The sequence below is a fragment of the Solanum verrucosum genome, unplaced genomic scaffold (assembly GCF_900185275.1).
Source record: "Solanum verrucosum unplaced genomic scaffold, falcon-dt-bn FXZP01000261.1, whole genome shotgun sequence".
In the NCBI taxonomy this organism is placed as follows: domain Eukaryota; kingdom Viridiplantae; phylum Streptophyta; class Magnoliopsida; order Solanales; family Solanaceae; genus Solanum; species Solanum verrucosum.
This window is the reverse complement of record NW_026019969.1, coordinates 3,692,380-3,720,359: the sequence shown is the minus strand read 5'-3', so window position 1 is coordinate 3,720,359 and position 27,980 is coordinate 3,692,380. Positions and strand designations below refer to the sequence as shown.

The 27,980-nt window shown below is 34.4% G+C and overlaps 2 protein-coding genes across 2 annotated transcripts; one reads left to right on the top strand and one right to left on the bottom strand.

Moving 5' to 3' along the window:
• Window positions 1–46: 46 nt before the first annotated feature.
• LOC125816561 (uncharacterized) lies at window positions 47–10,099 on the bottom strand. Its single transcript, XM_049496176.1, has 10 exons — window positions 9,920–10,099; window positions 9,277–9,816; window positions 8,542–8,766; window positions 7,893–8,093; window positions 6,860–6,957; window positions 6,706–6,761; window positions 6,077–6,146; window positions 5,189–5,279; window positions 5,040–5,102; window positions 47–691 (listed from the first exon to the last, which is right to left on the bottom strand). Exons 1-10 carry the CDS (start codon window positions 9,998–10,000, stop codon window positions 47–49), a joined length of 2,070 nt encoding a protein of 689 aa, XP_049352133.1. The 5' UTR covers window positions 10,001–10,099.
• A 7,738-nt stretch (window positions 10,100–17,837) lies between these two features.
• LOC125815990 (vacuolar protein sorting-associated protein 36) lies at window positions 17,838–27,821 on the top strand. The gene is made up of 9 exons (XM_049495569.1): window positions 17,838–18,525; window positions 19,435–19,638; window positions 23,947–24,040; window positions 24,302–24,359; window positions 24,530–24,599; window positions 25,813–25,948; window positions 26,019–26,103; window positions 27,131–27,184; window positions 27,300–27,821. The coding sequence occupies exons 1-9, from the start codon at window positions 17,908–17,910 to the stop codon at window positions 27,301–27,303; spliced, it is 1,323 nt and encodes a 440-aa protein (XP_049351526.1). The 5' UTR covers window positions 17,838–17,907; the 3' UTR covers window positions 27,304–27,821.
• Window positions 27,822–27,980: the final 159 nt, after the last annotated feature.

The window sequence follows — 27,980 nt, the reverse complement described above, 5'->3', positions numbered from 1 at the left end:
AACAAGCATATACAATAAACAGTGACAGAGATACAGGCTGTTTTGTTTAATCATCTTCCTCAGGTTCTTCACTTTCACTGTTACTATTTTCTTGTAACTCACTAACTGCTTCTGTAAATTCAGCAATATTATCTTCTTCGTCGTTGTCATTGTCGTCGTCTGATGACGATGATTTTTCAATGTTTGTATCTATAACATCAGATATTTCTTCAGCAGCTTCAATTTCTTTCCCTGTTTCCTTAAGCAACACTCGAGGAAACCTCAAAGGTTTCCCCGGCTGATCTTTAAAGAAAGAATTCATGGTCATGAACCTAAAGACCTGCAATAGGCGTCGTTTATCTCTTCGAATATCTGAACTCAATAGTTTCTGCAGCAGTGTTGATTCTCTCGCACTTTTTGTAACCTGAGTTACAGATTCACGGTTTACATCCTGTTTTCCTGCAGGGAAGCCCTTTTGATCACAAGTATTTGAGGAATCGGAGTTTCCAAATCTTCGTTTCTTGGAGAAACGATCATTTCGGTTGAACTTTTCTTTTTTATTGAACCTTTTTTGGAACCTTTCTTTTCTACTCAGTGGCCTTTTTTGCTCCATTCCATCCACTTGTTTCTCAGTATCTGACAGATAGGATGATGGTATTTCTGCAACTTCAAAGCCTAACTCAGCCTGCTTGGCTAGAATTTCCTTAAGTTGCTGCATAAAGTTCAACTAATTAAACCTACATGAATAGCTAAGAATTACCAGTAAATACAGACAATGAAACGGATGAAGAGAGAGAGAGCCTTTTTGAACTTGCTAAAGAGTAAATAATACAAGTATATGAACAAATACCAAATAATAGGTCCATGGCCAATTTACATTAGCTATGCAGGACGAACAGAAATCTTCAGGAAGTAGATACATTCAGTGCAATCAGAGTTGTGTAAAGATGAGTAGCATTCTAAGGTAACTGAGGGGCAAAGATGTGAAAGTTATTCGTGTGATGAACAGAGATTTGTGGAAAATGTCTGTACATTGAACGGACAAGGGGAACCATTGTTCATTTACTTCCTCCATGTAATGACCCGGAAGGTCATTTTTGAAAATTTTCACAAAATTACCATTTTACCCCTCTCGATAGTTGTCTCGAGTTATTTTTGACTTGTTCGTGAAGTTGGATTGAGAATTTTATACTATTCGATAATTTCGATTATTTAGTTGGTGGTATTTATTAAATAATTAAATTTTATTAGTGGGTTATTAATGAGCCAAGTCCAGAATATAAGTAATATATCCTATACCACTTAGCCCATGTAAAAATTAAATAAATCAGAGTTAAAGGTAATTAATATTATATTTTTAGTCGAGCACGAAAGGGCAAAAATCAGTCACAGCTAAAATCTATAACCGAAGAGAACATTAAGCGACCTTCTGTTCAGGTAATGTAATCATCATCATTGCCTGAATTTTTGTATTTGTATATATGGGTAAGAACATATCATTGTTATTGTGAATTAAAGTGGGGTCGTAAGTGAAAAGTAAGTATAATTGAATTGCAAGTGGGAGTGGATATACCTATTCTAATGTATTTTTTTTACTTGGAGCAACAAATACCTTCATGCCATATAGATGTAATCATTAGATAATGATTGGATGACCCTATACTTACTAATGATTTAATAATTACATGTATTTTGACATTGAATTCACAATCTGCAAATTGAGTTTCTTAGACTTAAGTTACTGATACTTGACGTTGGGTTCTATTTTAATTATTTATTTATCATTATTATTATTAAATATTGAATGTATTATATTATATGAAAACTATTAGGGTTGTAGTGTTTAGAGAAATTATGATTTAACCCTAGACTTGAAATTCAGGAAATATGAGATTTGACCTATTGGTTGGAATCAAGATTTAGAAACTTTATTATAAATTCGGGTGAGTTTTGGGTCTAAGCTAGACACATAGTAATATGAGTGTTGTTAGTTTTGAAATCTTATTGTGGTCATTTATTTGAATAGATTGCTTTGAGTTGGAAGTTCAACAAAAGGGGAAGGCTCAAGTTCCGGAGTGAATTCTTAATTGATTGAGGCAAGTGGATTTCTAAACCCTTGTTAAGTGTATGGAATTCGTGTATTTCCTTGTAATATGTGTTTGGGGGTAATGAGACTTGGTGATGGATTAACTTGTCCACATTGGTTAATTCTAATGATGAAAAAGGGGTAATAAAAGGCAATGTGATTAATTGTTTGTGTGTGATGTGTTGAGAATTGTTTGTGACGGGCATTGGTACGAGTACCAATGTTATAAGGGAAAGTTTATTACTATAGAATGCGGATTGTAATCCAAGAATGCCAAAGGATATGGGCATTAGCTGATATATTATTGACTTGATTTATTATGTGTGATTGTGTTCATTATTGAACCTATATACTGGTGATAGCTGAGGTGATTACATATCATATTGATATATGATTGAGATGCATCATCCCTTTTATTGAAATCATATTGTGCACATGCATTGACATGAGATTGAGTATAAGTTGGGCACGTGGAGATCGTCCGTGCTGGGGATGGTGAGATGTTAAAATTATAATCTGGGCACGTGGAGATCGTCCGTGCGAAATTGGTTTGGTTTATGATAGTGCATTGAGATCGTCCGCACAGACACGTGGAGATCGTCTGTGTCGGTATATGGACCTCGCGAGTCCCCCATGGGTCATGAACTCTCGATGTATTTCCGAGGAGTATCATGTATATACGGTTGAGAGAGTACTTGGTATTCTGAGGCATATCATTTCATGGTGTCATATTGCATTGCATCTCATGACATCTTTCATTCTTGATGATTATGTGTTTTATTGGTGGTTGGAAAGTACTTGATATTTGATTACCTCTATTTGATGAACTTGATCTTGTGTGTTGCTGATATTTGTGAGTGCATTTTTGTGGAAGTTGTGATTGATGAATATTGAGTTTGTTGTTAAGGATATGTAATTTGTTAAAGTGATTGTTGTTGAGCTGGGTGCTATGTAAACAGTGAACTGTTAGGTTGGGCTGGTTTTATGCAGGTTGTAGTTGTGGAGGTTCGGTTGGGGTGTAAGGAGTACCCGTATTCTATCCCCTTAGCTTGTGTTTAGAGGTTTACTTGCTGAGTACCGTGTGGTTTGGTACTCACCCCTTGCTTCTACAATTTTTTTTGTAGGTTACGAGCCTGGATTTTGTGATACTTTCTATCTCTTATTTTTCGAGGCTTCTTGGAGATTTGTGAGGTAGCTGTTTGTAATCTCAGCAGACCTTCTTACTCCTACTTATGATCTCGTTCTATTCTAGAAACAAGGTCATTTGAGGCTTGTGTTTTTCTTTTGAATCAATTGTAATACTTTAGAGGCTTGTACACGTGACAACCAGATTTTGGGGGTATTTTTGAGTTGATTATGAAATTTCTGCATTTTATTGTAATGGTTGAGTTTAGGCTGACTTGTCTTGGTGGGATAAGATGAGTGTCATCACGTCCATTTTTGGGTCGTGACACTCCAAGTATGGAACTTCTCTAAAGTGTAGCATAAATGCAAATTCAGCATATGTTTAATATGCAAGTCTAGATAACAAAGCCATCGGTCATCTAGGTTCAGAGTTCAGAAGAAGGCTATAACATGCTTGCATTTCAGATGTTGTGCAGGCATCTTTAGCTAATTATAAAAGAAGCTTTGGACAAATAAAAGAGTTAATGAAAAACGTTCAATGTTGGGAGGTATGTGAGATATCCTCATAGACACGCAGTGTTAATTAAAATGTGTAAAGAAAGCAAACAAAGAGTAAAGGTTCAGTTCCCGTGATCTTGAGACTAGAACCTGCTACGCAAGAAAGGAATTTTGAGAAGGCTTTCAGAGATTAGAGGAGGAATGCACAAGATCTTTTGCTTATCATGGAAGAGAGAATTTTCAGAAAGCCTTCAAGTTTCCTACTTGAGCTGCCAAATTCTTAACATCACATCCTATAATGATTAAAGACTCCACTAGTTCTCCAGTCTCAACAGAGAGTTAGAGAAAACCAAAGACCCAACTATTTTTCTACTCACCAATATTCAATTTGCATACATTCACCTCCCCTGATTCTTAAGAGATTATAGTCCAAACAAAATCTCACAAAATTTGGAGACAACTGGAAAATAGTCAGAGTATGTGATTCCATGTCTTTCTTTAAGGGAAGGAATATGTATTTTGAACTTAGCATGGACCTCAATGGTATTAATATAGCATCTCTAGGAATAGAAAGCATTAGAAACATCATGAAGATCCAAATGAAGAGAGTACATCAAAATACTATCCTCACATTTTTTTAGTTGATTTAATAAAGGGATTCATCATACAATCTCACTCACTTCGATAACATGTCTTCTTTTTGCAAAGAAGAAGAAACGCATAGCTCATTCATTTCTTCCATAGCTTTCCTTTCATGTTTCCTTTTTCATATGGAGCAGGAAGGGGTAGAAACAGGCAGCTTTGGTGTTCCTCATTTCTACTGTAGTATCTCAATACAGTATCCAATGGGAGGATGGATACAACAAGAAAAAGGAGTAGTTTGGGCAATATACCTAAGCTACACTGACTTCAGCCTATGTGCACTACAAGATAATATTTTCATGTACAACACAAAGCAAACAGTGAAAAGAATAAAACTGTGGACCCTGGGCTGCAGATATGTGCTCTTCTTAAAACTAGTGGTTTTCATCAACAGCAGAATATGCATAAAATGTAAAAATTGAACTTGAGGAAAAAATGATGTTGCCAACCTCAAGCCAAAGACAGACAGCTACTGAGTTCAGCAATTTATTTATTTTTGATAACCAGTTCAGCAAACAAAAATGTAAATAAAAACCTAAGGACTTCCATGCCACAGGACAAGAAGTGCACCTAAGACAATATTAATCTACAAACAGGGACACATGCACACAGATATAACAGGTATTAATCGTAAAAACAAATTACACAGTTCGCGTCTTAAAGCAACTTCTGATGACACGGGATGCTAATATTTGAGATATCAACATACCTGACGGCGCAACTTGGCAGCACACGAATTATCCTCGGACTCTACCATTTTCCCTGTCAGCTGCTGCAGCAAAGCATATTTATTCTTAAGATATGTCATGTTCCTATACATTCAAGTACAAACATCATTTTCAAGTAGAGGTAACCAACCTTCTCAATGTTTCCTTTTGAAGGGTAGTTCTTACGGCGTTCTTCCCGCCACTGTTGAATTTCTTGCGCCGAGTAAGTCACCAAGAGAGGTCTTTGCAACACAGAGTAATATCCACAGAAAATAAATAAAAAATAAAACAAAAGTGAAAAACAAAAATATAGTACAAGAAAACATAGGTGATTTAAATGAGAAGACTTGAGAGGTAGCAGTTCAGAAAACAGTGAAGACAACCGCCAAAAGAACAACAAAATCTAAAGATCAACTCCTGAAAAAATGGCAGAAGTTAATAGGAGTTGATTATGCTGGTATTCTTTTCAGAACAAAATCTCATCATAAATAGAAATCAAACAAGGAACCATCATGCTATGCAATCCTTCAGCGTTTTCTTTTATAAAGGAGGTGTGTGGGCTAACTTGTACGCACCTCGACTACTCAACTGGAACCTGCTACTTTCCACAAGCACAGGCACCAGATATATGCTACATTCAAGTTTACGAGGGCTTTCCATTCTCTCATATGACATACAGAAAAAACAATGCGATTGTTGAAGGGCGTTTGTCATAATTGAACTATTAGTTGGTAATAAAATAGATCATTTTCAACTTTATTGCTAGTGAATCTAAAGAAATCCCTATTATCCACATCGAACTTTTGAAGTATTTGCTGATCAACTTCTTGAAAACAAACTAATGGCGTGCAATTTCTCAAAAAAGTTAAAAAGCTGATCACCAAGAAAGACAAGAGACAACACACCAAAAAAGCAAAAAAAACTTCCTTGCAAAATTGTAGTCAGAGAACTTCTCAAAACTGACCAAATAAATGTCAATAAGACTTTTCTTTCTGCTGCATATAATGCAACATAAGATTCCACTAAAACCGAGAAGTACCTCTTTTTCTCCATCTCAGGTTTCACTGAATTAATATCAATATTTTTTTTCTCCCTATTTCTGTGATGACCTGAGAAAAAAGGTGTGAATGAAAGTAGTTACTACAAGCAATTCAAGAGCAATGATACACAAATATTCAAGTAGAACTGCTGACCTTACAAGCAGCATACATCCAGAAACAAATGAGATATACATATAATGTGAAAGATACAGTATACACGATGAGTGGCGTTTCTTTACAAAGTTCTGCTTTTCTAACCAGAATTCAAACCTACAAATTCAGTGCTGGTCATTGCATCTCCAACTACTACAATGGTCAGAATATATCATGAAGCTTATTAAGGAAATACTAAAAAGCCAATTTCATGTAGAGCTTGTATTCACCATTTAAAACTAAACATCCAATTCATGCGTGTGGAGCAATCAAATAACAGGACAGTCTTTTTTAATGTATAGAAGCCAGATTCTTGTGTAAGCTCCAGTGACAAATCCTGAGCTAGTGCATCTTTTTTATGCTTTTTTCATTAAATCACTTGCTTCATCCAAAAAAAAAAGGGACATGTTGGAATTGACAAATCATAGGGATAGGTAAGATGTAAAAATGAGCAAAAAACCAAGACAACTCTCACCTTTTTCCAGGTTTTTATTATGAGTTGAGAACTTCCCTTTACCAAACTTGGACATCCTAGATATGCAGAAAATGGAGATCAGGAAAGGAATAAGATGAATAAAGGCTATATATAGAACAAAGAAACATAAATGAACCAGAAGAGTAGAACATACTTAGCTCCGTGCTTTTGATTCCTCGAGAAGTTACTATTATAAGAATTTTGCTGGTTGCCTTTTGATGGGTTAATCCCAACAACACATCCAGGATTTGCCTGCAAAATAGTTAATAGGACTCAGATGATCCAGAAGAAACATCAAATGCAAATTGCCCAAGTGGCCCTCGATTCTCCCAGAGCAAAAATGCATAGATCAAGAAGACTTTTATGCTATCTATTTGTTTATTCATTCATTTATTTTTAAATATTTCATTTTACGCAAATTATATCACTGCGATCCTAGATGCATTGAGACTTACCAATGACTTGTAACTTAAGTTACAGAAATCTAATCTGATATTGTAACTTTGTGCAAGTTATAAAGCCTTCTGATTTGATTAATATTTTCATAATAAGCATGCGTTCAAGTATTCTTTAAATCTAAATCATACCCCAAAACTGATATGGAAACAATAAGCAGAGCCATTTCTTAGCAACTTTTCTGTCTAACACAAGGATCATGCTATTGACACTAATCAAAAAATGGAAAAGTTCCTCTATAAAGCAACTTGTATACTCCAATCTACATTAAGAAACAAACAATTATATTTCTGTGGGAGGTGTCAAATATGACTTTCAAATGAACAAGCTACAAGAAATAATTTGCCATAGAAGAACAAAATAAGCTAAAGATAGCATCCATTACCAAGTACAGAGTTACAAGACGCTTTTCTTAGTCCTTCACTTTACATCTTTCCCTAATAAGCTACTAATTGAAAAGGCTTTTTCACAATGCATTTATCCTTAATCATGTTAAGTGAAAGATAGCACTCAAACCGTGAAATTTCAAGTAAGCTCTTGAATAAGCAATTCCATTTCTTTAATCTATATAACTAGGTAATGCATGCTGTGGATGATAGATTAAGACGGTCTAATAGAAGATAACCAAAGAAACTATTTAGTAAAAACGCTCAAACATTTCGAACACACAACACAGCTGAAGTACAGCAAAACAGTCATGCACAGTCATGCAGGAACCAAGTGAATTTCACCTGTGTATTAGTAGAAGCAGGAGCATTGAAGTTCTGAGTTTGTGGCTGCTGAACAAAGCCAAACTGATTCATCATAGGTAACTGGCCTAGCAATTGCTGATTCACATTAGGCATTTGCTGGACAGCTCCATTGGCATTCAAAAGACCCAAATGCGCATTCATAGAAAAGTTGGGAATTTGAGGCCCTATACCATGACATACCTAGTTTGAACAATACACAGACACAGGCTTTAGCAAAACTTTCTAGCTAAAATAAGCATTACATGAGCACAAACAGGAATAGTTTTCCTCTATATTGCAGCTTAGCTCCAATTCACTTGAACAAACAATAATTATGTCATGTAGGAAGTGTCCGATGAAAGTTACCAATGACCTAGCAACATCCTTTACCAGTAGTAAGATGACATTTCCCCCCACCATGCTACTAACTCAGGAGGCTCATCACTATCTATCTATGCTACATAATCTTGATTCTTAAGCGAAAGGCAGGGTGCAATTTAGGAGTTTTTCCGGTAGTGCATACTGCAGTCAATAGAATAAAAGGTCTAAGAGAAGATGACCAAGAACTACTTGGTGAAAATAAACCGCCTCAAACACATTACGGAGTTAAAGTACAGCAACACAGAATGCAGGATCCAAGTGAATTCACCTGTGTATTAGCAGAAGCAGGAGGATTAAAGTTCTGAGTTTGTGGCTGCTGAACAAAGCCGAAAGAATTCATCAGAGGCAACTGGCCTAGCAATTGCTGAGTCGCATTAGGCATTTGCTTAGACAAGCCATTCTTAGACTGCTGGGCGGCTACATTGGCATTCACAAGACCCAAATGTGCATTCATACCAGAGTTGGAACTTTGAGGGCCCATACCCTGAGAAACCTGGTATGAACAATAAGCAGAAACATGCTTTAGCAAACTTTGCTGGCTAAAACAAGCATCACATATGCGTGCATCCAATAACAGAAACAGGGTTCCTCTATAACACAGCTTACTCCAGTTCACACTAACAATAATTATGTTCTGTAGAATGTGTCAAACAAGAGACATAGCAACGAGAAATAATGTAGTTATACAGCTACGCTGTTACTTAAGACGACATCCTTTACAAGTACACAGACGACATGACACGTTGCTTAGCTCAATGTTACTTCTTTTCCTAGCATGCTACTAGGTAAGGAGGCTCATCACAATCTATCAATGCTTCATCATCTTAAGAGAAAGGAAGCATATCACATATGGGATTCACCAGTAAAACATACTGCACTCAATATATTAAGACGGTCTAAGAGAAGACAACCAAAACACTACATAGAAAGAAATTAAACCAGCTTAAACACAATATGCTTTTGAAGTATAGCAAAACAGAATGCAGGAACCAATTGTATTCACCTGTGGATTAGCAGAAGCATGAGCATTGAAGCTCTGAGTCTGTGGCTGCTGAACAACACCAAAAGAGTTCATCACAGGCGACTGCCCTTGCAATTGCTGACTCCCATTAGCCATTTGCTTAGACAAATTTCCACTTGCATTCGCATGACCCAAATGCGCATTATTCATCGCAATGTTAGAATTTTGAATTCCCATACCCTGAGGCACCTGGTTTGGATACATGGGAACACTCCCTGAAAGAGCCTGAGCATAACTTGCTATTTGCATAGCCATTTGCATTTGCAGAAACTGATTCATATTTTGCATTGGATTGGGCATAACCCCAAAACCAACATTCTGATTCAAGAACTGAGGTGGGTTACCAATATTTTGTCCCGAGAATTGACCTTTTTGTTGAGAATTAGCATTATTCATCTGATTCATTTGGTATGCCAAAAGCTGCCCAGGGAAAAACTGGGTATTCGGGTTATTGTTTGGAATTGCCATCTGAGACTGAATTTGCATATGGTTTGGCATAAAACTTCCTGGGTTACCCATAACCTGATGAAATTTAACCAAAATAGCCAAAATCAAGAATCTAAAATATAATCAACTTAGAGACAAAATAGTAGCATAAGACGCAAAAAGACGGATATAGGAGAACCTGCAGGGGAGGTGAAGGAGCAGTTCCATTGGCCTGAAGCTTAGAAGGATGCTGAGGCCGTGAATTTCTACCCGGTAACATGGTTCTTCGAAGAGCAAGAGTTCATGTAACACAGTGAGGGAGACAAGGGTTTAAGGACAGTTCAAAGTTCCAGTTTTCTAGGGTTTTTGAGTAAACGAAAGGCATCAATAAACAATAGGAGTGTAATATTTTGGGTAAATTTTCATAAATACATGATAAAGAGTAATTTTATTTGCACCAAATATAGTCAAGTTTTCCATTTACATAAAAAAATAGTTTGAAATTAGGTAAATTACATAAATCTCATAGTTTTAATATGAAATTACAATTTATCCCTAATAAGTTTCTAATTACATTAATTCCTTAAATATTTAGAAAAACGGATACAATAATTGAAGCTCGGATACATTAATATGTAGCTCGAATACATTAAATATTGTCTCGGATACATTAATATGTAGCTCAGTTACATTAAAAACTAGCTCGGATACATTAAATATTGGCTCGGATACATTAATATGTAGCTCGGATACATTAAAAACTAGCTCAGATACATTAATATGCAGCTCGAATATATTAAAGAAATAAGAAATTTTGGAGATTTTTAAAAGTAATAGGGGATAATGAAAATAAGTGAAACAAAAGGTGTGTATTTCTGTAATTTGTCCTTTAAATTAACAACATATGTAACAAAAACTATTTTTTAACAAAATTATCATATGCATAGGTAATGTATTGATGTTATATAAAATAGATTTTTGTATAGATAATGAACTATATTTAAGGGATATATGTACATCAATGCATATTGTTAATATGGTACAATATACATTACATATCAGTCTGTTTTTAATCTCAACCAACTCAAATCTCTTATAAACAATTTCAAAAATTTAGATATGAGCTTGTCTCATTGTTTTCAGACTTTTAATAAATTATTCGCTAGAAGCGATTCATATTATTATCCATCCAAACTATTTTTTAACAAAATTATCATATGCATAGGTAATGTATTGATGTTATATAAAATAGAGTTTTGTATATATAATGAACTATAATTAAGAGATATATGTACATCAATGCATATTGTTAATATGGTACAATATACATTACATATCAGTTGTTTTTAATCTCAACCAACTCAAATCTCTTATAAACAATTTCAAAAATTTAGATATGAGCTTGTCTTATTATTTTCAGACTTTTAATATATTATTCGCTAGAAACGATTCATATTATTATCCGTCATTTGGGTGCGCACGTGGTAAAAACCCCGCTCCTATGCAATAGCTCGCAAACCACATAGGAGAGGTAACCCACACTAGGCAAGCCCGGTGCGACGAGCTCGACCCAGAAGGCAAACCTCTTGCTTTTGCTGGCAAGGGGTTTCGAACTTGAGACCTCTAACATGGAAGTCCCAAGCCCAAAACACTGGGCCACCCCTAAGGGTTGGATGGACAACAATTAAGAGATGAAGAAGTTATTAATGGCCAGAAGAAGAAGACTAGAGAAGACGAGAAGAACGCGCAAATTGAATTTCGCTTGCAATTAAAAGGCGGAATGGTCCGGTGGACCCTTATACTTGTATCAGTTTGTATTTTGAACCCTTCTACTTACACTTTTGTCATCTGGACCCTTAAACTCAATAAAATACAATTTAACAAACCCCTATGACCGTTGACCAGGCTTATGTGGCAGTAAGATGTCTGAGTTGACAAAAATGTGTAACTACACGCCTATTAAGGCGAGTGAGGAGCATTTTTACTTAAAAAATATTTTAAATTATAAAAAAAAAATATTTTAAACCATTAATTAAAAAACTCCTTCTTCTTCACCCATTACACCTCATTTTCAGCCATATTCATCCCTTGCCCAACCCTTTTTTCTTTTTTTCCACAATCTATTTTTCGGCTAGATCTAGTGTGTTGGCTTAGGTTGTTGGTTTTGTGAGGTTGGAGAAGGAAAGGAAAATGGTCGTGACGTGTGGCGGAGATGAAGGCAGGTAAAGGAAGGAATATGAGTGAGTTCGCCGGCAACAATGGCAACGGCGGCGATGGTTTGGGCCATGAAACAATGGGAAGGGGAGAAACTATAATGGGTAGATTTCGACGAGTTTCACGGCATAGGTTGGTGTGAAATTGTATTTGTAACCAATTTGGGGTGTGAGGATTACGAAAAGTTTGGCCAGATCTGGTTGTGCGGTGGCCAGATCTGGTTTTGCGGTGGTTTAGGTTGTTGTTACTGTGGAGGTTGGAGGAGGAAAGAAAATAGTGATGGTGTGCGGCGGAGAAGAAGATGGGTGAGGGAGAAAGTATATGTGATTTCTCCGGCAAAAATGGCGACGCCGCCGGCGATGGCTTTCTTTTGGTCGTGAAATAGGGAGAATTAGAAATGCCAATAATAAATTAAAATGTTATTATTTTACATTTTATTAAATAATTTTGGTTAATAATTTTAAAAAATAGTTATGAAATAATTATGATGTGGCATTAATATATCTGATGTGGATATGACATGTCAATTATATAAAGGAGAGTGAGCTACACACATGGTTGGAGGGGCTTAAAAGTCTCATTTTAATTGAGTTTAAGGGTCCAGATGACAAAGGTGTAAGTAGAAGGATTCAGAATACAAATTGATACAAGTATAAGGGTTCACCAGACCATTCCGCCCAATTAAAACGTGTCGAATGATTATTTTGGGTAAAAACTGATAATGGATATTTTTGAGTGATCATTTGTCTATTTTTTTCTAATATTTATAACAAAACATTATTTTAACATGTTATTTGATTTATTTTTTTGAGTTATCAAATGAAACCTAATATAATTTTTTTTTAAAATGTAAATATATATTAAATTCATATAAAAAAAGCTACCATTGAATAAGTAAATAACTATCAAAAGAGTGGATTAATCTCTTCCTTTGATTAAAAGGTTTCGATTATAATGATTTTTTAGTCTTCATACAATAAAAAAAAAGTATTTACTATTGTTCTATTTCACAACCTTACCAAATACCATTTGTTCATTCTCATACTCTCCCTTTGATAAATAACATTACATTTTAAAATTTTCAGAACTCGCTATTTATGTATTATCAATTTAACACAATCAACTTATCGTTTTATGATTAATCATTTATTTATAATAATAAAATTTTAATTTATTTTAATGTCAATCAGAAAAAAAATATTGACGAATGAACATTAATAAATCTGTTCAGTGCAAAGAACTTATATAAGCAATGAATTTTCTTTTGATAAACACAATTTTACTAGCGAATAGGACGATAAAGTAATTTGATTTCTTAGTGAAATAAGTCCTATCGAAAAGCTATCATCATTGTGATAGTAAAGGCTCAAACCAAACATTGAGATGGCACAATTGGAAGTTGATATTTATAATATACTAGTGTACTTGTCCGTGCTTCACGCGGATATAAAAAGATATTAAATATATTTTAAAATAATTAATAAATAATATAATAAAAAAGAGAAATATAAATTAAGTTACGATTATGATATTATCTATTCAAAAAAATTGCTAAAACATCTCATGCTGCATTTTCAATTTAAAATTGCTGATAAAAAAAATGAAAACATAAAAATTGATACGAAAAGCTTCAGTTAAGTAACAATCTAATTATCATAGTTTCATACTAAATTCAATGATTCTTATAGTAATATTATTGGTTCAACCAACAATACTAAATCTACTTGATGATAAATTACATGACTTTCTTTTTTGTATAAATGACTCTATAATAAAAGATTAATAAATCAAAATATATTTGTGCTAAATCATGGTGAGAAAAAAAAAAACTTGAATTACATTCGAACATATTTATGCCCGAGATTCAGAAGTTAGAGAACTTTTTTTCGATATTTGATGCTCGTACTGGCATTCATTTACTACATATTTGTGTCACATAAGATCCATTAATATTAAAAAAAAATAATTAAATTTTCATTCTTATAGTATGCATTGCGAGAAGAGAGAATTAAGTTGCTATAGTGAAACACTGTCGTTGAGGTTTTACTTTTACAATAAAAATAAAAATTAATCACATAATTTATCGTATAGAGATTATCAGTAGTGAGAAGAAATAATTTTAAAAAAGAATACATGTATGCAACAACGAAGATGTAGAAAAAGTACCAAAAGTTGAATAAATTTTTACAACACTAATACAATTGTTCCTATTATTACAATATTATTTTTGGTAATGACGATTATACATCTCTCAAAATAGGTTTTTATAAGTGTCATTTTAAGGAGTTGTAAATTTGTATTTTAAATATTTGAAGGTTATGAATATGAAAGGTTAGGAGTTATAGACATTGTTAAATTAATTAAGATTTAAATTTATGTAATTGAAGAGGTATGAATTAAGAAGATGATTTTGTAAAATAAAATAATTGAAAAAAATGTTTTAAAAAATCACAAAAAAAAGATAAATAGAATTTTTGGCTATTGAGAGGTGTCACATCACTTATACATATATATATTGATGTTATTTATATCTCTTCTCCTGCTTTTGGCTTTTATCGTTATTGTGTTTAATTTTTCTCTTATTTATTTATTAATTTATGTACTATATATTAATTCCACATTAGTCAACATCCACTCTCTTCCTTAACCGATTAGAAAATAAATGTTCATTATTTCTAATAAATTAAATTATATGCTTACACTTTGTATAAATTATATGCATATAGTTTGTTTGGATGGAAAGTGCAATAGCATATAATATTAGATTTCTCTTTTTCTTTCTTTCTTCTTCCATATTTTTCATTGAGGCATCAACTACGTTCTTTTAATTGTTTATATGATACAATTTTTGGAGTTGGTCATTTTTAATTATTACGTAATAATAATAGAAATGTTTATATGTAATTCACACAAAGAATTTAATTTTTTTCTTTATCAATAAGAGAGTTAAATAAATTATATATGATCTCTAATTTTAGTATACATATAAGTTTTATTATGTTTATATTAAAAATTTATAATGTCTTTAATTACAAGATAACAATATGAAATATTAAATGATATCATGAACATGACTATTAACATAATTTAGGATTTGTGATCATTAAAAGTCATGAAAGTAAGGAAAATAAAGTTAATTAAATATCAAATAATTTTATGAACATGACTATATTAATATAATTTAGAAGTTATATGATCATCAAATGTCATGAAAGTAAGGAAAATAAAGGCAATGATATTTTTTTAGTAAAGAATATGAATAAATGATGGAGTAGTAATTGACATATTTATTTTTGTACAATAATAAGAGATATATAAACAAAAAAATTATCAAGAAAATGAGAAAAAAGATAAATATGATTCTTGCCAAAAAAAACAGTTGTCATATCACTTTTCTTCTAGATAATTTATATGTTGGTAAAGAAAGTAGATTGAGGGAGACAAAAAGTTTTACTAAATTATTTTTATCCTAACCAAATACTTTTACATTTTGAGTTCGGACTCAACAAATCATAATAGTGATCTCTAAAAATCTCAAAACTTGAAAACTTCTAACAATAATAATAATAAAAAATTAAATATGAAGATTGCAAAGTTACATATCAATAATCATTTTTTTCTATGAATTAAATTGTATCTTAAAAATTACAAATCAACTTTACATTCTCATGTTCTATCATTATAATTAATAAAAATTGATCCACATAACTACAAAATTATCTACATACTTTCTTGAGTAGCATACATGTATATGTCAACTCCCTTTTCTACTTTTATTTTCAAAAATATCTTGACTTGAAAACATTAGTTAACCCTACAACAACAACAATAAAAAATACATAAAAATAAAGTTAACTAATCAAGTAAAAACTTTAAAGAATATTCAATTATGAGTTGGAGAGGAAAGAAGGACCATGTTCTCAACATAACATAATTCATTTCTCCAAAACCTACAAAGAGAAGAAGAGAGTAAAAATAATCAGATTCTTTAGAAACTATAAAAATAAGTTTTAAAAAAAAAAAATCATAAGAAACCACAAAGAGAAAAAAATCACATCATTTTCTAAAAAAATAATTCATGATTTGTATCATCTAGAAATCTAAAAAAATAATATTAAATATATAATTAAATAGAAAAAGTAATAATTATAAGTATTAGACATGTCAAAACCAAACCATGCAAGGATGTCTAACATTAATATTCTCTAAAAACTATAAAGAGAAAAAAAAAACAAATTATTTTTTCCCAAAAAAACCTCATGATTCGTATAACCAAGAATAAAAAAATTAAATATATCATTAAAGTAGAAAAAAATGATAATTATATTATGTATGTCCAAACATTTTACTGCATAAAATCCAACTATGTAAAACATTCTTCATTATACATATATCTCATGCAAAATAAGATCAAAGAAGACAAAAATGACCAACCAAAGAAACACAAGATGAATAATAAGAAAAGTCAAAATAAAATAATCATCATACATGTCTCAAGATAAGTTTTTATAAGTGTCATTTTAAGGAGTTATAAGTTTGTATATTAAATAATATGAAGGTTATGAATATGAAAGGTTAGGAGTTATAGATATTACTAAATTAATTAAGATTTAAATTTATATAATTGAAGAGGTATGATTTTAGAAGATGATTTTATAAAATGAAATAGTTGAGAAAAAAATAAAATAAAAAAAGGCAAAACAACCACAAAAAAGGTAGATAAGATCATTGGCCATCGAGAGGTGCCACATCACTTTTTTTTAATCTAGCTTTATATATATATGATTTATCTTATGCTAAAATAAGTGTTCGGAAAATAAATCTCCTTATTATTTTGAAAAATCAATTAATAATTTATATACATATGGTTGGTGTATCATTCAAATGGAAAAAAAAAAAAGATTTTTAAGAGAAAAATATACATTTTAATTTAAATGGATTATCACGAAGTAGATAAAGAGAAAACTGAGAATTGTAGATTTGAAAAATAAAGTTTTTTCAAAATTAAAGCAAATGTTGTAATCAATAATCCTCAATTATTATTAAGTCTATAATAAGATACAAAAAATAAAATATCAAATAATAAAATAAATAAAAATGTCAAATGATTTTTCATACTCCCTCTAATTCATATTAATTGAATTTTTTAATTTTGTTCGTTGTTTAAAATAGTTGAATTATTCAAAGTTTAATATGGATGTTTGAATTTTTTTTTCAAATTTGTCGTTTCCTTTATGAAGTTTGATATTTTCTATAAGATATATTACCTTACTTACAAAGTTATATCCATCATTTCACGAAGGACAATAGTGGAAAGTATCATTTAAATTATGTCCTTAAATATTTTTCTTAATAAGTATGCATTGATTCACAAATTCAATTAATATAAAATAGAGAGAATATTAAATAAGAGTTGTTTATTTTTCTTCCCTTAACTCGAAGATATTATTTAGTAAATTGAATTTAGGGAATTATCAGGCACGAAGCAAATTCCTACTCCCGTCCAATAATAGTTGTCTATTATACTATTTTGAGATATCTAATATAATATTTGTTCACTTTATAAAATCAATGAATAATTTTACATTTAGTTTCTAATTTGCCCTTATCATTAATTATAGTAATTTATTTATTACATTTTCAAGATATTATATTTATTATATTCAAAAGGTGATATAATAAAATTCCATTCATTAACTTAAAAATTTGAGGTAGCCTACCAATGAAACTACTAACTTGTTCCACTTAATTTAGTTATTGAATGGCATCATCATCCATTTTTAACACAATAATTGCCATTATAATTTTAAGTTATGATTATTGTAAAGAAACTGCAAATTTCAACTTATTAGAACAAAACAAAAAAACATTTATCTAAAAATATTTATTATTAGTAGTAAATTTGATATGTGAAGTTAATTTATAGTTTATTCAGTTTGTCTTCGGAGTATTACTTCCCAAAAATTTGCCAGTATGGCCGGAAATTGGCTACCGGCGGCACAGCTCACCGGGAGTGGGCGGCCGGTTCTTCAACCAGGTGAAGTAGAGTGCAGCCTTCTCTCCTCCGTAGACCTCTTTTCTGAAGAAACCCCCAGTTTCCCAAACCTAAAAGCCGGCCTCGTTATTCTCACAACTCACCGTCTTATCTGGGTCCAAGAATCCACCACCTCCCCTACTGCCATTTTCATCCCTCTTTCAGCCATCACCCACATCTTCTCCCTCAAAAAATCCATCAAGTCAATGTTCGCTAGCCCAAGATTCCGATTTCAGGCGTCACTTGGTGAAAAGGGCACGAAAGGGGTCGTGGTGATTACTTTGATTCTTAGGGGGAAATCGGATATTGACTCTTTCGTGGAGAAGTTTTGGGAAGCATGGAGAAAGAAGGCTTGGGAAGATGGGATGAAATCTGGGTCGGAGGCTTCGGGTTCTGTGTTGGGGTCAGGGTCGGGTCATGGGTCGGGTGGTGATGGAGGATTGGCGGTGAGGATGCCAGTTGTTGGGGTAGCTGGGATATTGAGGAAAGAGCAGGAAATGTGGGAGAATACTGATAAGAGCTTGCAGGAAGCTTTTCAGGATTTGAACGCTCTCATGGTATGGTAAAGTTTAAGTCTTTTATCTGTTTGGTTATTTTATGTGTAGACTAGTAAATTTGGTGGATATGTAAAGAATAGGTGCAATAAGCGTTCATATTAGCTTTAGAATGTGCTTGTCTTGGCACCCAAGCGTGTGGTCTAGTGGTCAATGACTTGGTTTGAGAACCATGAGGTCTCAGGTTTAAATCTCAACATTGAGAAAAAATACTAGGTAATTTCTTCTCTTCTGTCATAGCATGGTATTGATGGACAAAGTTACTTGTTGTTGTTGCCTTGTTGGTATCCCCGGAATTAGTTGAGGTGCACAAAAACTGACCCGGACACTGCGGTTATTAAAAAATGTTCTTTTCTTGACACAAAAGATCTTTTTTTTTTCTTTGGGTTGATAGGTAAAGCCTGAAGGAACTTCTTGTGTTTGCATATCGGAACATATGCAATTGAGTTTCTGAAATGAAGTGTGCAAGAGTTCAATTATAGCAATGTAGCGACTAAGATTTCTTTGGAAGTGGGAACATATACAGTGGAATTTATCCATAAGCAAAGAAAGATTAGGATACTGTGGATGTTCTTGAATTCATGTCAGAGTGTACTTCATGTTAAGTAATTGACGTTGATGACAAAATCAAAGAGGAAGAAAGTTTGAGAGAACTTGCCAGTCTAATGATTGAATGCACTAAGTTCTTATAGTAACACTCAGATATTAGGGTTACATGTATAACTGAATACTATAATTCTTACTTAACAGTCGGCTTATCGATTTTAATACTATATTTATTTTGTTTTGGCTAGTGAAAATTCTAGGAGTTCTCGCAACTCTTATGTATGCAAATCGGTCTGTTTGGTTGATAACTTAAGTTTGCTATCTGCATCTGTCTCTACTATCAGTTGATATAATTCTCATATACAGAATAAAGCTAAAGAAATGGTGATTCTAGCAGAGAGAATGAGATCAAAGCTTCTCTCTGGCTCAACTAGTCAGGCCACTGGCACAAATGATGAGGAAATTGGAACCAAAGAAGAGATGCAAGAATTGCTATTAAGTGTTGGTATTGTGTCTCCTGTTACTAAAGAATCTGCTGGTGCATTGTATCATCAACAATTATCTCGGCAGGTATTTTATCCTGGTAGCTGTGTTAGTGATTGTATCCATTTTTATGAGCTAGTCTTGATTATAATCGCAGCTAAAGTTAGATGGAAATGTTCGCAAGCACATATGAAATGTTGTCTTTGCCTTTTGACTTCGATAACAACATGTTGCTACCAGATGATTTAATCGAAAAGTCCCGGCTCCCCATGGCTTATTAATTCCCATTTGCTGTTAAACACCTTTGGTATCTTTTTTTGAGATTGGTAACTGTTTCTATTTCTTTAAATCAGTACAACCCATGTACTGAAAACCATATTTACATAATGAACTCTAAAAGCACTGTCCTATCCCTATAATGAGTCTAAAACATCAATGATAGAGACAATGTCATTAGAGTAGATCTGATTACACGAAAAACACAAAGTTAGAATACAATTCAATTTTACTTTCTGGATATTACTCTCCCTATTCTCAAAAACTCTTAAGATTTCTCTCTTTCTAGACAGTCCACCAAATAGTAGCAGGAATGATTCTCCAGTTGCTTCTGTTCTTTGCTTGTAATCTTGCTTCTTCCCAACTGTATAAGGCCTATGCAATTCTACCAGGCATGACCCATGAGATGTTTTTGAGCCTTAGGAATGGACTCCACAATTGGCCAGTGACCTTGCACGGGATGAACAAATGATTGATTGTTTCTGCAGTTTCCCCACAAAAATAAACATCTTGAACACAGTGTAATCCCCCTCTTCATCAAATTCTCCTGTGTCAATACAACTTCCTTAGCCAGTAACCACACAAAACAGGCCACTTTGTGTGGGATCTTGGCCTTCCAAATGTGTTTCCAGGGCCATTTGGATGCCTGCATAATTGGGTGGTTCAACTTCCTATATGCTGTACTTACTTTAAAAGTCCCAGTACTGTTCCCCAACCACTGCAATCTGTCCTTCCCTGTCTCCAAGCCACTAAATTGTTCAATGACGCTGAAGAATTCTGTAACTCTTGGAATTTCCCAATAATTGAGGTGCCTTCTAAATATAATATTCCACCCATGAGGTGTCCATAGTTCAGCTATTGTACTTTGTTGCTGAAGCACCAGAGTATGTATGTCCGGGAAAAGTGTCTCCAGATTTCCTACTTCATGATAATCCTCCTTCCAGTATCTAGTTTTAGCACCATCTACCACTTTAATCTTGGTGTTTGGTTTGAATTCATCCCATAGTGATCGGATGGATTTCCATAAACTAACACCATAGGGAGTGGTAACTTCCTTGTCATCCAATTGTCACTTTCTTCATATTTTTGCTTTTATGACTGAACCCCATAAATATTCTGATCATCGTTGGAATACCTCTAAAGCCACTTCATTCTCAATGCATTGCTTTGATTCTTAAGGTTCTTGATCCCTAAACCCCCAACTCTCTTATCATTGATCACTTTTTTCCATTTGACTAAGTGGTACCCTTTCCTTTCCTAGTTTCCTTGCCACAAAAACTTTCTCCTGATGCTATCCAACCTATTAATGACACCTGGAGGAATAGGAAATAAAGACATCATATATGTTGGAAGTGCATCAAGCACAGAGTTGATCAAAGTCAGTCTTCCTCCAAGTGAGAGGTACTGAGACTTCCACCTTGCTAGTTTCATCTCACACTTCTCAATCACCCCATTCCAAATTTCCAAAGACTTGGATTTGGCCCCTAAAGGCATACCCAAATAAGTAGTTGGAAGAGCACCCACTTCACCACCAAGAATTAACTTCAAATTTCCCATATTTGGCACTTCATTAACTGGACACAAGAAGCTTTTTCTCCAGTTAACATGAAGTCCAGACATTCCTTCAAACAAAACTAGAATTAGTCTCAAAATTTTGAGGTGGTTCTCTTCAGCATCACATAATATCAGGGTATCATCTGCAGATTGTAGATGAGTTATCCTTAGGCTTTCCCTTCCGGCTCTAGCTACTTCAAAACCTCTTAGCCATCCTTCTCTGTTTGCATTCATAATCATATTGTTGAGTCCCTCCATGACTAATAAGTAAAGGAAAGGTGATAAGGGATCACCTTGCCTTAAACCCCTTTGTGAACTAACAAACCCTGATGGACAACCATTTATCAACTCTGAGAAGCTTACTGAGATATGCAGAATTTAATCCATTGTCTCCATTTGAGACCAAAACCCATCTTCTCTAGCATACCCATAAGAAAATCCCAGTTGACATGGTCATATGCTTTCTCAATATCTAATTTGCATAAGATGCGTGGTTTTTTCAAACTTGACCTGGAATCTATAGCTTCATTAGCTATTAGAACAACATCCAAAATCTGCCTCCCCTTAATAAAAGCTAGCTGTTGTGAATTAACAAGTTTGGACATCACTCGTTTTAGCCTTTCAGTGAGCACTTTTGAGAGAATTTTATAGGTGTGCTTCCTATCAAACTGATAGGTCTAAAGTCCCTTAGTTCTTTAGCACCCTTTTTCTTTGGAATCAGGGCTATGAAGGTAGCATTAAAGCTTCTTTCAAACCTCCCTTGGTCATAGAAATGCTGAAAGGTCTTCATGATATCACCCAGCACCTTTGGTATCTTTCATTTTGCTGGATCTGTGAACCAGTGATTTTATCTGAGGAGAGCCAAGCAATAGTTTTAAAAAACAAACAAAAGAACAACAAAAAGACTTTTAGGTGCAACAGATCTTCCCTATCAGCCTCACAGATTACAGATATCAATCTTAATCGTAATTCAGTCCATGTAAGACTATAACTTACTCGACGGAGTTGCTGCAAATTTCAAAGTTGACCATGAGAATGTTAAGCAAGTAGCCACCAAAGAAAACTTATTTTGACTCTTAATAATATAAAGAGCCAATCAAGAGTATATAAAAAGTTTCTACTTTCTAATGTGTTGATATAGAATGTAATTTGGCACGAGCGAGACATTACAACTTCTACCATTTCTCGCCCTAAAAGTAATCTTTTGTTGTTCCTTTCTGATAAGTCACAAAAAGTTTAATAGGTGAACTCTTAGGTCCAAGATCTTACATGCAAAGTCAAGCCAGTCATCTGTACATATGGGGGTAGTGTGTGAGGACCCAAAAAGGTATACAGAAAATATGATTTCTAAGTATCTGGCGAAAAGAGTTTTTGCTCGCCTCAGAACCCCTTAAATTTCTCTCCCTCCTAACCACCCACATGACTACAGATAAAAACAGAATTTGCAGAGGGAATAGCATTGGATCTAAGAAAACTCAGAGAAGTTATAGGTTGATTTAGCATTTTTTCATGTAACTAGTTCACTTGTCCAGTTGGAAGCTTAAAAGACATAGAGCCCTTCCTAGAAGGTGGCTATGGATTTTAGGTGCTCTATTGTTGTGCTTGATGAACAACTTTCGAGGCTTTTGAATTCCTTCTTCAAACTATACCTCCACAAAAACTGTTTGTCTAGATGCCTAGTTAGTCTCTATAGCTGGAACTTCCTTGCTACTGTAAAATGTAAATTGCCCAGTCAACTTTTTGGATTTTATTAGTTCCTTATCACTTGCCTAGTCAAATGTTTACTGTAGCTAACATCTCTTTTGTTGTTGTAATTACTTGAATCTACTGGGTGCCTATTATTGCTGTATCTTATTTCATAAAAAAAAGCTGTTTGTCTTCACCAAGGTATCACGAAATAAATGGTGAATTAATTAAGCATCTGATTCAGCATTTGGCCTACCACTTTGCAATACAAATACAGGTGATTGACGTGATGCTCTCTAATTATTTGTATCTAGGTGCATATCGTCCTTCCTTGTAGCGTCAATGTCTAAAATGGAATAGTCCTCAATGCACGATAGAACCTCAAGTGGACAAAGAATGACTTCATTTAGTTTACTTTTCTACTTCAGACATACCAAATCTACTTGTTAAAGAATGACAAAAGTCTCACATTGGTGGTTAATGAGATGGGTGGACTCCTTATAAGGCTTGGGCAATCCTTCTCCCTTTGAGCTAGCTTTTGGGGTGTGAGTTAGGCCTAAAACCTAATTTCACACGGTATCAGAGCAGGGCCCATCTCATCCAATGTTGGGGCCCCCCATAAAAAAATCAAAATTGCCCCAAAATAAAAAATTGCCCACGCACCAGATGCTAAGCACTGGGCATGAGGTGGGTGTTAAAGAATGACAAAAGTCTCACATTGGTGGTTAATGAGATGGGTGGACTCTTTATAAGGCTTGGGCAATTCTCCTCCCTTTGAGCTAGCTTTTGGGGTGTGAGTTAGGCCTAAGATCTAATTTCATACTACCAAAAGAGGTAATTCAGTAATATGCAAAAATAACAATTTGTTTGTGTACTTAGTTGGCAGATTTTGCGAAAATTCCACTGGAGAGAGCTGGAGGAATGATTAATCTCATTGACATCTATTGCCTTTTCAACCGGGCTCGTGGAACAGGTCATCTTGTAATTTTTTTAGTTTTTTTTTTTCTTATTGACTATTAAATCCTCACTACCTCTAGGAGGTAGGGGTAAGGTCTATGTACACCTACCCTCCCCAGACCCCACCTGTGGGATTGTGGGATTACACTGGGTATGTTGTTGTATTGACTATTAAATTGTCAACTCAAAGTCTGTCACTTTAGTTTCTCAATAATTTTTTCATTATTTTGGCAGTGTCTTTACAGGCTGTTATAACTTTTTTATTGTGATTTTACAGAATTGATCTCACCTGACGATTTGCTGCGTGCGTGTTCTCTCTGGGAGAAGTTTGACGTGTATGTGTCCCTTTTTCCTCTACACATACACACATACTCACACACATACATATTTGCATCTTTGTTCATCCTTGAACTAGTTCTCAACTATAGAGTCTATGTAACTTGGGGTTCATTTCAACTACTTCCATGCCTAAACAGAAAAAGGAAATAACACTTCACTTTTACAGACCAGTTATGCTTCGGACGTTTGATAGTGGTGTCATGGTCATTCAGAGCAAAAGCCACAGTGATGTTGAGGTAAAATATTTATATTGGCTTCACTGTTTGAACATCTCCTTTCTGCCAATACAATTCTTGCTTTTTCGGGTCTTCCCTAATCTCTCTGATTGCATCCTATATTGCGTTTCTTGAACTTATTGTAAGGGTCTGTAGTCTTCTAAGTAATTCTTCGCCTTGATATTGTCCTCCTCCTTTATGTTGGGGTCAAACCAAATTCTTGTGATTATATCTGTCATCAATCTCTCAAGTAGCAGATGTCTAGTGGTAGTCGAGATACAACTCATTCAATAGTTAATCATAGGCAAAGTAGAATTCCTATAAAAGTTATTGCTGAAGAAGACCATAATTGAATAGGTAAACAAGTCTAGTGTACTGTACTAGACTGAGTCGGTGTTGAGAGTGCTCAGTTATATAATACTAAACAAAGGGGTATAATGGGATTTTGTGAGGTATTTATAGGTTTTGGGCCACTCTATGCATTGCTCTAAGGTTATAGGTTTGATACTTAGATTTTAGGTTCTTTCACATGGTATCAAAGATAACAATCTAAATAGAGATATAAGTTGCTTTTTCCAACCGATAGGCGGCCTCTAAATGGCTGTCTTCCAGGCCAAAATCTTTCCTTCTGTTCATAAGTTAACAACTCTTGTCCTTTTTGGTGACCATTCCAGCAGCAACACTTTAATTTTTAAGTATCTGCTCCGCTTGATGATGCCTCCTTCCCTGACTGTTCTGCGGCACCAACCTTTCCTCAGTGTTCATTCTTACAGCACTGTTTCATCAGGCCACTATTCTGGCCGTTTTGGGAACTTATCCCAGAACTTTTTCTCTTCTTTGTTTGTGGTATCATAGTCAACCTTCAAAAAATTGGCCTCACACTTGTAACTCCGCATCCAGTTACTTATGTTAGCATTCTCAAAAAAAAGAAAAAAAGAACTAGTATCTTATTCGTAATGTAGGATGCCATCTTGACATCTCTATATGCTCACTTATGGCATACTGAGATCCTAGGTGATGACGGCTTGTTCATACCTTAAAAGACTCCTCAACGAATTCCAAGAGTACCTTTCCTTAACATAACCATGAGAGCAGCTAAATTTGAAGCAAAAAAAAGACTTTTCAATAGTCAATTGAAGTTTGAAATCTGCCCTTCTCCATTCCTGTTAAATAAATCTGGTGTATAATATACTTTCTATATCCTTAATACCCACAATTCTACTATCAACTGCAGGTATTTACTAGAATTAGATCTATGGTTACTACACCTGATGCTTTACGATCAGGAGTCACTGCTAGTGATGCTGCAATGACTCTGGGAATTGCTCCAGCAATGGCTAAAGAGCACCTTCTCGCAGCTGAAGGCAAAGGTATATTCTGCAGATTCTAATATTTTTAACACATAGAAAGTGGTGCTTAAGTTGTGATCATATTTTGCAGGACTTCTATGCAGAGATGTTAGTCCAGATGGATTCCGCTTTTTCGTCAATTTGTTGCAAGAAGTTGATGCTGATGATATATTCTTGTAAGTGACTTGCAGATGCAAATTCTTCCAGTCGACACATATAATGTTGGCGATGTGGTTAGGACTTAGAGCTACCCTTAATTGCTTTATATATGAATGGGACTGCTCACTGATCAAGATTTTGCTTAAGCTTTTTGTTCATTTTCTGGGCATCGAAAGACTTTGGGGACCACTATGAGATTCCCTCTAACAGATTAAGCTTTTGATAAGACTGTCAAATGATTCAACAATGTCCAATAAGGTCTGATTGGTATAGTACCTAATGTGGCATGAAGAGAAGCTATTGGTTGTCTAAAGTGTGTTCTAAAATTGGGTTACATGGTAGAGATATCCGGGTCGAAGTGGGAGTGGCCTCCGTTGTAGACAAGTTGAGGGAAGAGAGATTGGTGGTTTGGACATGTGAAAAGGAGATGTGCGGATGCCCCAATGAGGAGGTGTGAAAGGTTGGATATAGTGGGGTCAAGGAGAGGCAGAGGTAGGCCGAAAAAATATTTGGGGGAGGTGATTAGGCATGATATGTCGCATCTTCAGCTTACTGAGAACATGAACTTAGATAGGGGGTATGGAGGTTGGGGTAAGGGTAGAAGGTTAGTAGGTAGTTTAGAGTTGTCCTATTACTAGCTTATTGATTTGATTTGGTGGTAGTATAGCGCACCGTGTCAGTTGTAGTATTAATGTAGTCTTTGGCTTTTGGTATGTGATATCATCCGCGGTTTACTTTGTTTAGGTGATCACACTTTGTTGTTGTTACGGTTCCTTGCATATATGCGCCGCACTACTTTGCTATTACTTGTCATGTTTTTCCCCACCATCTTTTTTCGCTTTATTACTGCTGTGATTTGCTTGAGCCGAGGGTCTTTCGGGAACCGCTTCTCTACCCCTGAGAGGTACTGGTAAGGACTGTGTACACTCGACCCTCCCTAAACCCAACTTTGTGGTATTTCACTGGGTTTGTTGTTGTTGTTGTGCTCTACTAATGTGGGAATAGTTGAGAAAGTTGTGATAATCCTAGATTGATCCATTGCAGAGTGAAAGATTATGGAATCTATCAGACATGGATCAAAGTTATCTCTGCTGCCAGGTTTTCTACTTGTAACTTCAGCTTTTGGTTTTCTAATCAGTAATGAGAACAGCAATATAAAATGATGTTTCAACTTCTCACTTTTTCCTTTTTTAAATTTTTGATAATTTCCCAGGTGAAATAGAAGAATCATGATAAATAGCTTCATGCATCAGCACGCTCTTTCAGGGCTAATTTGTTGTTTTAGGTGCATCGTAGAAGTTTATTTATGTCAAAGCTTGAATGGGAGAGCAGAGATAGGATGAATAGGTGAAAAGATAAGTGCCTCTCCCACCCCGACTTGAAGAGAGCCAGAAGGGGATATCAGAAGGTTAGGCTTGCCTAGGTTTTGCATGTTTGGGTACTTGGAGCACAGGAATCGAGTTGAAATTACATAATTCAGGTTGATAAGGACAGAGAAGTCTACATCATGCAGGCATTACAAGGTAACACAATCTATGGTGGTACCTGATTCTAGTTCCTTAACAAAGAAATGAAGAGTTGATTTATTCTGAATTATGGTTTTGTAAGCACAGGAACATTCTCTTATGTTACAGTTTTCCATGCAAGGCACAAAAATTTGTTACTTGTACATTTGGTAATTGAATGCACAAAGAGTTCATTGTCACCAACTAGATCTGTTTAATTCCTTCCCTAAGTTTCCCCTCTAGAGTCTAGTGTATGATACAGTATCTACTCGTGGATTTGGTGTACGATATCTTCTAATAACATTTGCGATAGTCAAGGATGACAAAAGGATCAATGATGCATGGAGATATCTGTTAATTTGAGGATGACAATGTGTTGGTTTTTTCGC

Excerpts from the sequence above, each read along its gene's own strand:
- LOC125816561 (XM_049496176.1), bottom strand. The coding sequence starts at position 10,000 with ATGTTACCGGGTAGAAATTCACGGCCTCAGCATCCTTCTAAGCTTCAG. Across the intron at positions 8,767-9,276 it reads ATGCTTCTGCTAATCCACAG|GTTTCTCAGGGTATGGGCCC; the intron begins GTGAATACAATT and ends TGTTCATACCAG. Across the intron at positions 6,147-6,705 it reads TAATAAAAACCTGGAAAAAG|GTCATCACAGAAATAGGGAG; the intron begins GTGAGAGTTGTC and ends CTTTTTTCTCAG.
- LOC125815990 (XM_049495569.1), top strand. The coding sequence starts at position 17,908 with ATGGCCGGAAATTGGCTACCGGCGGCACAGCTCACCGGGAGTGGGCGG. Across the intron at positions 18,526-19,434 it reads AGGATTTGAACGCTCTCATG|AATAAAGCTAAAGAAATGGT; the intron begins GTATGGTAAAGT and ends TCTCATATACAG. Across the intron at positions 19,639-23,946 it reads ATCAACAATTATCTCGGCAG|TTGGCAGATTTTGCGAAAAT; the intron begins GTATTTTATCCT and ends TTGTGTACTTAG.